This window comes from Strix uralensis, chromosome 10 (assembly GCF_047716275.1).
Source record: "Strix uralensis isolate ZFMK-TIS-50842 chromosome 10, bStrUra1, whole genome shotgun sequence".
Taxonomy (NCBI): domain Eukaryota; kingdom Metazoa; phylum Chordata; class Aves; order Strigiformes; family Strigidae; genus Strix; species Strix uralensis.
In genome coordinates this window covers 8,680,100-8,690,020 of record NC_133981.1, presented here as the reverse complement: position 1 = coordinate 8,690,020, position 9,921 = coordinate 8,680,100, and the positions used below count along the sequence as shown (strand labels likewise).

Genomic DNA, 9,921 nt, shown 5'->3' with positions numbered 1-9,921 from the left:
AGTTTACCTGCAGGATTATGCATGTTGCTTCTTGTTCCCCGGCCTCAGAGGATGCTGCTGTGGGTTTGCTGCCTCTGTGGAGCAGCACGTTGGTGCTCAGGTGTCCATCGAGGGGATGGGCTTCTCCACCCAGGATCACCTGGGCAGAGCCCCAGCCCTGGGGAGCGGCTGCGCAGGGAGGATGGCCCCAGGCTGGGGCTGCACCCGCTGCTCCAGCTGCACCTGCCTGCCCGCACCCAGAGCACAGGCAGCCGGTGAGATCCAACAGCATCTGACATGAAAAAAAGAAAGCTGACTTTCAGTGCCTTCACTTTACATAAGAGCAATGTTCACATCCTGACCTCGGGATGCTGTTGGATCTCAAGGAGATAATTGGCAGTTTCATAACCTTCTGGTTACATAGCACAGACATGTGTCCCAGCTGAACCATCAGCTATGAGGCCAAAAAAGTCCCAGGGCTTTGAACCCCAGATTATCTACAAGTGGTCCATAGCTACAAGGTCACCACTGCCCTGCACAGCCAAACATGGGAGAACCCCCTGCTCTGGGGGGTCCAGACTCTGGAGCTGGGCAGAGGAAATGAAGAGCCTGTGAGGAGCAGGTCTTCGCTGCAAGGCTCTTGGCAGCCCCTCTGCAGGATAGATCATACAAGGACATGGCAGTCATTGGCTATGGCAAGCAGGCAGACATTAGAAAGTCAATTTGTCAATTCCTAAAATGAAACAGAAGACATTTCAATGCCCCCAAAACACAACAGGGAAGTATAAACAGAAAATAAGTAAATGCACAGGACAAAAGAGTAAAAGAAAAGCAAATAAAATAAGTCCCAGTGCTCAGTGGATTGCTATTAATCAAAACAAATAAACAAGACAAAGAGGACAGACCTCCTTGCATACCTAAGATTATTCTATCTTATGATTTAGTAAACAACAAACTGCATTAGAGCTGCAGTCCCTGTGGAAAGCAATCCAAATTGTGTTTGGATTGGGACTTAAAATTTCAGATGAGTATTTGGTAAACAGGCTAAAAGCTTTCGTATGCCATCTAATCCACCCTCCGCTAGCTTTGGAGGTGACTTTGGGCAAGTTACTTCTCTTCTGGTGACTCTATTTTTCTCTTCTGTAAAATGGGGATAACAGTCTGTCCTCTTTGCAAAGCACTTTGCCATCTGGAGATGAAGCCAGCAGTGAGAACTAGATGCTAGGAGTTGTTACCCTTCCTGGAGCAGGACTACAGGGCTTTAGAGTTTACTCTTGTAGCTTTTTCCCAAAATTAGTTGAGATAAATGTAGGTTCTTAAGTGAGTTTGGCTGCAACTAGACCTTCAATGCAATGAAGTGGTCTTACCCGATGGGCTCTTGAACTGTTTTTTCCAGCCTTTGCTTTTACGCCTGTTTTCGGTTTTCTTGATCTTTGTTTCTGAACAAGAACAGCTTTCAGAAACATGGCCAAGAAGGCAGCAAAGATGAGTTTGTACCTTCAGGCACTGCTGGAAAAATCAGAGGAAGATCTTCCCCTGTGCTCAGCACGCAGAGCTGTATGCCAAGGGAATGTTTGGTGGGACAAGCTGAGCCCAGGGCCCTCCGAAAGCCCCAGCTGGAAGATCATACGGAAAGGTGAATTGTGCATCCCTCAGTCACGTGAGAAGCAGGGTGCTGGCCACCACTGCCAGCACGGACCCCCGCTCCAGCCCCCACCATGCCATTGCTTCCTAGAAGGGGAATTTATCCCCCTGGCTGAGCCACCCCACAAGGTCAATGTGCTTTTGGGTCAGGGAGATGGGGTCTCCCCGAGTAGGGGGTGGGGGGGAGGAATCTGGCAGAGTCTTAATAAGACAAATAGGTGATAATTGCAGGAAAGCATGGGACCCAAAAGGCAGGGTCATCAAGGCTCAGATACCATTGCCTGGACCAGACTGCTGATCCTGAAATGACTCCACCGCAGGGAAACCTCAGACTCTCAGAGTCCCACAGGCAGCTGAGCAAATGAATCAAAACTCAGCTCACCCCCCAAACAGCCTTTCAGGAGATAAACTCTGATTAATTTTTTAAACCCACCATGAAAGCTAAAACCAAATTCTGTTCCTCAATTCAAGAGAATCATGGGAATGTGAGTTCAAAAGAGGTTTAACCAGCTGGTATCAATCCCATCCCCATGATTCTGCTCCTGTCTCACCCCCTAAGAGTGGTTTAGAGCCACAGCCAGATCAGTGGCTCCACACAGCAAAGGAAGTTCCTGAACATCATGGAGAATCACAGAAATTGCCTTTCATAACTTTAAATTTGCTGTAGGGCATCATGTTGGAAGTTAAGGTATGAACTCATATTGTACTTCTTAAGCATTATAAAACTACCTGATTATACAACCCCATCCTGGTACTTGCACGTGTCTTCAAATGCTCTTACCACCCCTAACGTGCATCCCAGATTAGATAATCTTAGTTTTGTAATTGGTCTCCCCCGTGGAGACAATACCTCCCCCTCCAACGCCTGGTCACCTGGAGCCTTTAAAAAGCACCTCAAAGGCACTCAGTTACGGGACATCTCTTAACGGGGAGATTTTACCTTCTGGAGGCATGCCAGTGTCAAAAGAGGCCTTTGCTCCAGCAGCCCTGGCCACTGTGCCCCAGGAGACCCAGCAGACAGACTTCCAGCTGGTGCGAGTCAAGAGCACGTGGTGCCGGATCAAGAAAGGAGAAGCCCTTTCCGACTGTGAGGACAAGATAACTCTCTCCGAAGCAAAAATGTAAGTATAGAATCCCAGATTGCTCACTGACAACTGTGTCGGATGGCTCTAGCTAGCCAAACTGTGTAGTCTTCCTGCTGGGGTGCTTCTCAGATGGAAAAACCATCTTGTGTGCCACTGCGGCTTAAACCCACCATTACACGTACAACTCTGTGAAAGTGGGCTTCAAAATGTGTGCAATATGGCAGCACGGGTATTTGCTGTTCTCCTTGGCATGACTTGGCAAAGTTAAAGAGGGAATTTTATCAACAGCCTCAATTTTTGTAGGTGGGAAGTTTCTTTAAACTTCTGGAAAGCTTACACAGGGACTTCTGAATGCCGCACCTGGGCTTTTTTTCCCCTATATGTACATGAAATCTTTGTGTGCAAAAGCTCATCCACAGGCACGGGAGAAGGACGCATTTATAGAGATGGTTGCAGATAAATGAAATGTCTAGATGGGAAAAATTAACACAGTAGGTCACTGACAGGAGCAAAACCCATAACACATCTCTCAAACTGTAGAAGTCACCTAACGCTGCTTCAGACAGAGAGACACAAATTCCCCTGAGATCAGCTCTTTGCTGATAGTATATCTCTCCAGTGAATTATCCTTTAATTACAGGATACTCGTTTTCACAGGCACATGAAGACCCATTTGTGATGCAGGTCTTCCTTAATCTGGCTAAGTTTGCATGTCAGAAGTTTTCTAGCATTTGTCATACTCAGGATTGACGGGATCTTCACCCGTGCCAGCAGCGGGCAGCGGCTGCGCGCGAGCGTTGCTCAGGCAGAGGTGCAGTAGATACAACAGGGCTTCAGCAGAGCCAAAGGCAGTCTGCTGGTCCTCAAACAATAGCAGAAAGAACCTAGGGCTCAGAAAACACGCAGAAAAATCCTCAGCTGTCATATGCTTCAACAAGGGTACATTCAGCTTCAAATTCACCACTATTTTCGTACATCAGAGAGGTTGCAATGGGTGCTAGTTGTGCCATCCGGCACCAAAAACTGATTCCACCAACTAACATTCAAAACCATCCTGTCTCTTAGAAGGATCACATGCCAGAGAGGGATGCACATGCACATAAAGTACAGCTATAAGGTATATATTTGGTGCATTAAAATGTACATGATGATTGCTTTTTAAAAGGCCAGATGAAATTTTATGGAAGGTATAAATACTCACTGTTTTTCTTTAATACTTAAAAAAGTTTAGGCCAGGTTTAGAGACAATTTGGTAAAGAAAGCAGAAAAGCATCTATTTAGACCTACAAGAGAAAGTTCAGGCATGTGGAAAGAAATTGGGCATGTATAGAAATCTGATTATCCAATGAGTCATCTGCTCATTCAAAAAAAAAAAAAGGTTCTTAGAAATTTTCAATTTTTACCCAACTGCAGCTCAAGAAGAGGTCTTATATAAAATACATTTTTCAGTTTTGTTCTGTCTTTAAAAAAAAAAAAAAAAATCCTTTCCTGATTCCCAACAAACTAAAAAAGCCACTTGTTTTTCACCTGGCTCCCCCTTTCCCAACAGGAGAAGTAATAACTGGGTTACAGGCCTGTGTTTTTCACTGTTTTAGATAGATACTATCTAAATAGTATTTTATTTTAAATAAAATAGTTTTAGATAGATACTGTGCCAACTTTGTAGGCTTCTATTTAAACTTTCAAACTCCACTATAGAAACCTTTGCCAACTCTCAAATAATTACTTTTTTATTTTAACTACCTGGGAGCACTTCCTATTTCTATCATACCCGTTTTGAGGTAAAGAGATCCACTCTTTGATGAGATCCACTGTTCAGCTGGAGAACTGGAGAGACACTATTTTGTATGGAGGTGTGTATATGTGTGTGGCTGTGCGCAGATAGACAGGAATAAATCAACTCATATCACCCAGATATACTGAGCAGAGGATGGTTCCTTCATAAATACTTTGGAAAATTTTGGCAATCTCTTCCCCACTCCCTTTTGGGAAGCTGGAATGATTGGTCTAGGGCTTTCTGCTGTTTTATTGATGAATGAATTGGAAGGAAAAATATTTGCTTTTCCAGCCCTTCTTGCTCTCTGTTTTATCATTACCATGTAGAAGTTCAACCATTTGACTGCTCTCTAAGATGTGGGAGGGTTTCTCCAGTGCCAACACAATTGAGCCCTGACACCCAGGAGACGCATCCCACCCTCGCAGCCCCACACTTCTGCAGTGCACAGGCAGGAGACCCCCCATACTCCACCCCTCAGTTATGTCCTTAAACTAGTTCAGACATGCTAAGTACAAAAGAGGAATATGATTTCAAACCATGTTTTCTGATCCTTGCCAGAGGTGAATGCGTCTCTGAAGGTGGGATTTCCTGGACAATTGAAGCTCCCATCTATTTTTGCTACAAAGTGGTAGAAACATACAATATTCTGGATCCTTCCAACACTACTTTGCTCTGGGGTCACATTACTGACCCCCAGCAACTAGAGCTAGCCACTAGCGGCAAAAGAAAGCTGAGGCGCTTTATTGTCATAGATGAAGTTGTTGATGAACTTTATGGCTCCAAAGTCAGAGAATACTTTGAAGAGAATAATGTTCAGCACAAAATCCTCGCCCTGCCTACCACTGAAGAAACGAAATCCATGGACCTGGTCTTGAACATCTTGCAAGAAGTCCAGAACTTCAGCATTGACAGGCGAACTGAGCCCATCATTGCCATCGGAGGAGGCGTCTGCCTGGACATCGTGGGACTAGCTGCATCGCTCTATAGAAGACGTACCCCTTACATTCGGGTCCCAACAACCCTCCTCTCTTATGTTGATGCCAGCGTGGGGGCAAAGAACGGGGTGAATTTCCTGCAGTGTAAGAACAAGCTTGGGGGGTACACGCCCCCAGTAGCTAGTTTCCTGGATAGATCCTTCATTCAGAGCATTCCTCGGCGACACATCTCCAATGGCCTTGGTGAAATTTTAAAGGTATGAACTTTTGTAATTGCAGTTTTCAAAACTGAAATCGTAGAATCATAGAATGGTTTGGGTTGGAAGGAATCTTTAACAGTCACCTAGTCCACCCCCCCCTGCAATGAGCAGGGACCATCTTCAACTAGACGAGGTTGCTCAGAGCCCCGTCCAAGCTGACCTTGAACGTTACCAGGGATGGAGCATCTACCACCTCTCCGGGCAACCCGTTCCAGTGTTTCACCACCCTCATCGTAAAAAATCTCTTCCTTATATCTAGTCTGAAGCTACCCTCTTTTAGTTTAAACCATTACCCCTTGTCCTACTGCAACAGGCCCTACTAAAAAGTCTGTCTCCATCTTTCTTGTAAGTCCCCTTGAAAGCCCTCAATGCTGGTAAGATGTCCATCAGCATCCGTGGCATTGTATAAACCACCCTATAGAAACAAAGGTGTGCCATCAAGGCTGCATGGGGACTTTTAACTTTCATTGAGCCTATATATATTTTTACAGCTGCTAAACTTGTTAGAATATCCCTTACACACAGTGCCTAGTGCTAACCCTGTGGAATAAACTCCAAAACTCAAGGCCAGAGAGAGACAAAGAACAACTAGGGAAGAAAGCATCTTCCAGTTCAGGCTGATCCATAGCACTCTAAAATGAACTGTTGGCAGAGAATTTGAGTTTCATTATACTGGAGATTAATAATCTGCAAGATCATTTGTGCCTACCTCGCGGGGTATGTTGAGTATGGTCAATCCATCTCCTGTGAGACAAATTTCACTTCTAAAATTACTTGGGAAGTGAACAGTAAATGGTTTTATGCCTAAAGAGCTTTGATAAAGCAGAGTTCAAGTTAGAGTGTATTAGAGATAAGTTCATCAGTAGCATTTTCCAGTGCTTGCACAGTGGGAACTCCCCACGATATCTGGAGGTTTGTGGCAGGCACTGGGAAACTCACAAGTCACCATTCCCCACTCCAGGAGGGACCTAATGACCGAGTCAGAGAGTGAAAAAAATACATACTTGTAATGATGAAACAGCTTCTGAACCCTCGTATTGCCCATACTGCAGTGCTTTCCCACCTTCCCTTGCCCAGAGAGCAATTCCAAGGATTAGATGAATGTTATCCTGGGGATGTACACCATCCAGTCCCTGTCCTGGGGATGGCCACCATTCAGCTGAGAGAGTCTCAAGTTTCCTGCCAGGCACACAGATAGCCAAAGCTCATTACAAACTGTCTGCTGGGCTACTGGAGCATGTAGCAAGCTCACAGGACGGTCAGGGTTGCCCAGTAGCAAGGGAACTTGCTCACCAGTGTTCCCATCATCTCTGCCATTTAACCAGAGCCCCACTGGGCATTTCCACACTGTCTTTTGCATACATCTTCACTTATCATAGCTGAAAACGTGTGCAACACCACCAGGTCGCATTTCCCTGAGACCTGAATATATACCAAACTGGTGTATCCTCCCCTACTCCTACAGTCCCATATACATGCTAACCAGGAACTGTGTCTACAGAAATACTTTTGCATGTTGCAGAGGTAGAACTTGCCCATGTACCGAGTGTGTAGGTATTTCTTTACCAGTGCATAACATGATATTAGTGTCCAGTCTATTGAAACACTCAGGTTTTCAACAGCACACTCAAGGATTGCATAATTATCTCTAATTCCCTTTTCTGTTCTACCTTAGATGGCACTCATGAAACACAAAGGGCTGTTTGACCTGCTCAAGAGTCATGGGAAATACCTGCTGGACACCAAGTTCCAGTCCTACGGTGGCTCTGCTGACCACAGGGATGCTGCACTGCAGACTACCAGAATTGCCATTGAAACCATGTTGGAAGAGCTGGCTCCCAACCTCTGGGAGGATGACCTGGACAGACTGGTTGATTTTGGCCATGTTATAAGTCCAGAGCTGGAAATGGTGAGTGACAGACTTTATATTTCAACATCTGTTTAAAAAAAAAAAAAAAAAAAAAATCAATCAGCAGCATGAAAACTGTGCAAAAGGAGCTGAGCTAAACTCCAGATTTGCATGTTACCTCTGATCACCCAACACACCCAGTCTAGTTCTGCTGGATAAAGAGACCCCTTTCCCTGCCCCGTTTCCCCCACACCCCCACCCGTGTTTCCTATTCAGACCACGGGCCAGTTATTGCTTCTTACCAGGGATTTACCAAAGCACAAAGATGACCAGACTTCAGCGAAGCCATTAGAAACCACCAACATGGGCTACAACAGTGCAAAGGCATGGAGACCATAGCCTGTATTACTGGGGAGAAATTGCCACTGAGGAGTAAGGGGGGAGGACTGGACCTTATGCAAAATTCAGAGTTCTTCTCTCCATCCCATGATGCTCTTGATCAGTGATTTGAATGGGAGGAGAATTAGCTCCCAGATCCCTATGGGAGATTTTACATGCAATTAATCACCTGTAAAAGAAGTCATCCTCTGCAAACCATAAATCACAAGATGCTAACATCCAGCAAATCTGTACTTCTACTGCTGTGAGTTGAATGTGAATTTTCTCAAGTACTTTTAGAAAAAGCCTTCTTATTTACTATTTGTCAACCCGAACCTTTTCACCCACCCACCTTTGCTCCATTTCAGAGGGTTTTGCCATCGCTGATGCATGGAGAAGCTGTGAACATCGACATGGCATTCATGACGTACGTCGCCCACGTGCGGGGGCTCATAACCACCGACGAGAAGGAGCAGATCATCCAGTGCATGAGGGGCCTGGAGCTGCCGGTCTGGCACGGCGGCTGCAGCTGGACCCTCATCAAGAGAGCTCTGATGGAGCGCCTGAAACACAGCGGGGGACAGCCCCGGATGCCTCTCCCCACCGGCCTCGGCGTAGCAGGTACTGCGGCGAGGGACATTGGGGAGCCCCCGGGAGCGGGCATGTGGGGGGCAGCGGGCATCCCAGCACAGTGACATGCTGGAAAACATGCCCTGTAGTTCTGCAGTTGTATGTTTCTGGTTTTACTTGCGCTTTTCTAAACATCTCGATAAACCCATCAAGAGACAGGATCCTTCTCTTGTGTGTAAGCACCAGAACTCAGTTACAGATTGAGGTCTAATTAATTGCATTATGATTGACCAATTCACTTTGCAAATGTGTTTGTGAACCAGCAGTCTAAAGGTAGTGCTCTGGCAGCAAACCACTGTCATAAGGGAGAAGCAACTCCTTTGTTAATCCTTGGCAAAAAGAATGTAATGTATTACTGTGCCTAGAACTAATACCTGAAAACTAAATAGTATCTGTTAATATCAGTGGTGAAACACTCTTACTTACAAGATTTTTAAAAACAAAACCAACCACCCCTAACATAGAAAAACAATGCATGAGACCAGGTTGTGATCCCTTGCATCAGTATCCATCCATCCAATTTCCATGAAGTTCAGTCTCTACACACTCACAAGAAAACAGACTCCCATAAACTGTTTGGAGGGGCTACTCTCCCCGCTAGTGAGTCAGTGTATGCAGGCAGGAAAAGATTCTCTGGATGTCCAATTAACAAGTCTTATTTTACAGAGATATTCAACGACACTAGTGAAGAGACCCTGGAAAGAGCATACAAGCTGTGGGTCCGGGACTGCAAGTCGGTGCTGGAAGAAGAGACAGCTGCCCTCTGAGAACTGCAAGCCCAGGCTGACGGTCCTGCTCCATGCATTGTTCAACACTGTAAGTTAGTGGGCAGGACTGAATTTTACACAAGATAAATACAGCAGCACCTGTAAAACCACGTACACCCCAGAGCTGCGTGCAACAAGAAGAATATTGGCATCTGACCTGATTTACCTCTTTCAGTTGCTCTGCTTGAAAGGGAATTCATTAGTGCTCAAGAAGTGATCGCTCAGAAGTGAAACCACAGAGTGCCCATAGTGTAGTTCACAGCAAGCTGTCTCCTCTGGGGGAAGTGAGTGACATTTATTCATTCATTTGGTTATTCCAACCTGAGGGCTGCGTGGCCTTGCACAGTGCTGTCCCACCATTGCTTGCTGTTGGACCCCTGAAGTCAGTTGGCGTATCTGGCTCATACACCATGCAAAAGAAGTGGGGCATCTTGACAGCACCACGCAAAATCTTGCTATATAAAATCTTTGAAGTGGGTTATCTCCTTCACTGCTTTTGGCATTCTGAGTTCTTCTTGTTTTCTTAGCTCATTCAAACTAGCCAAAAAAGAAACTCAGCTGCCAGCCTTTGCTCCCAGTAAGGGAAAGACACACTCCAGTTACAGGCCCCATGATGT

At 45.6% G+C, this 9,921-nt stretch overlaps 1 protein-coding gene across 1 annotated transcript; it reads left to right on the top strand.

Annotated features, from left to right (window-relative positions):
• Positions 1 to 2,296: 2,296 nt before the first annotated feature.
• Positions 2,297 to 9,304, top strand: LOC141947542 (2-epi-5-epi-valiolone synthase-like). The gene is made up of 6 exons (XM_074878711.1): positions 2,297 to 2,311; positions 2,467 to 2,744; positions 5,044 to 5,677; positions 7,356 to 7,589; positions 8,276 to 8,528; positions 9,204 to 9,304. The coding sequence occupies exons 1-6, from the start codon at positions 2,297 to 2,299 to the stop codon at positions 9,302 to 9,304; spliced, it is 1,515 nt and encodes a 504-aa protein (XP_074734812.1).
• Positions 9,305 to 9,921: the final 617 nt, after the last annotated feature.

Excerpts from the sequence above, each read along its gene's own strand:
- LOC141947542 (XM_074878711.1), top strand. Across the intron at positions 5,678-7,355 it reads GCCTTGGTGAAATTTTAAAG|ATGGCACTCATGAAACACAA; the intron begins GTATGAACTTTT and ends GTTCTACCTTAG. Across the intron at positions 7,590-8,275 it reads TAAGTCCAGAGCTGGAAATG|AGGGTTTTGCCATCGCTGAT; the intron begins GTGAGTGACAGA and ends GCTCCATTTCAG.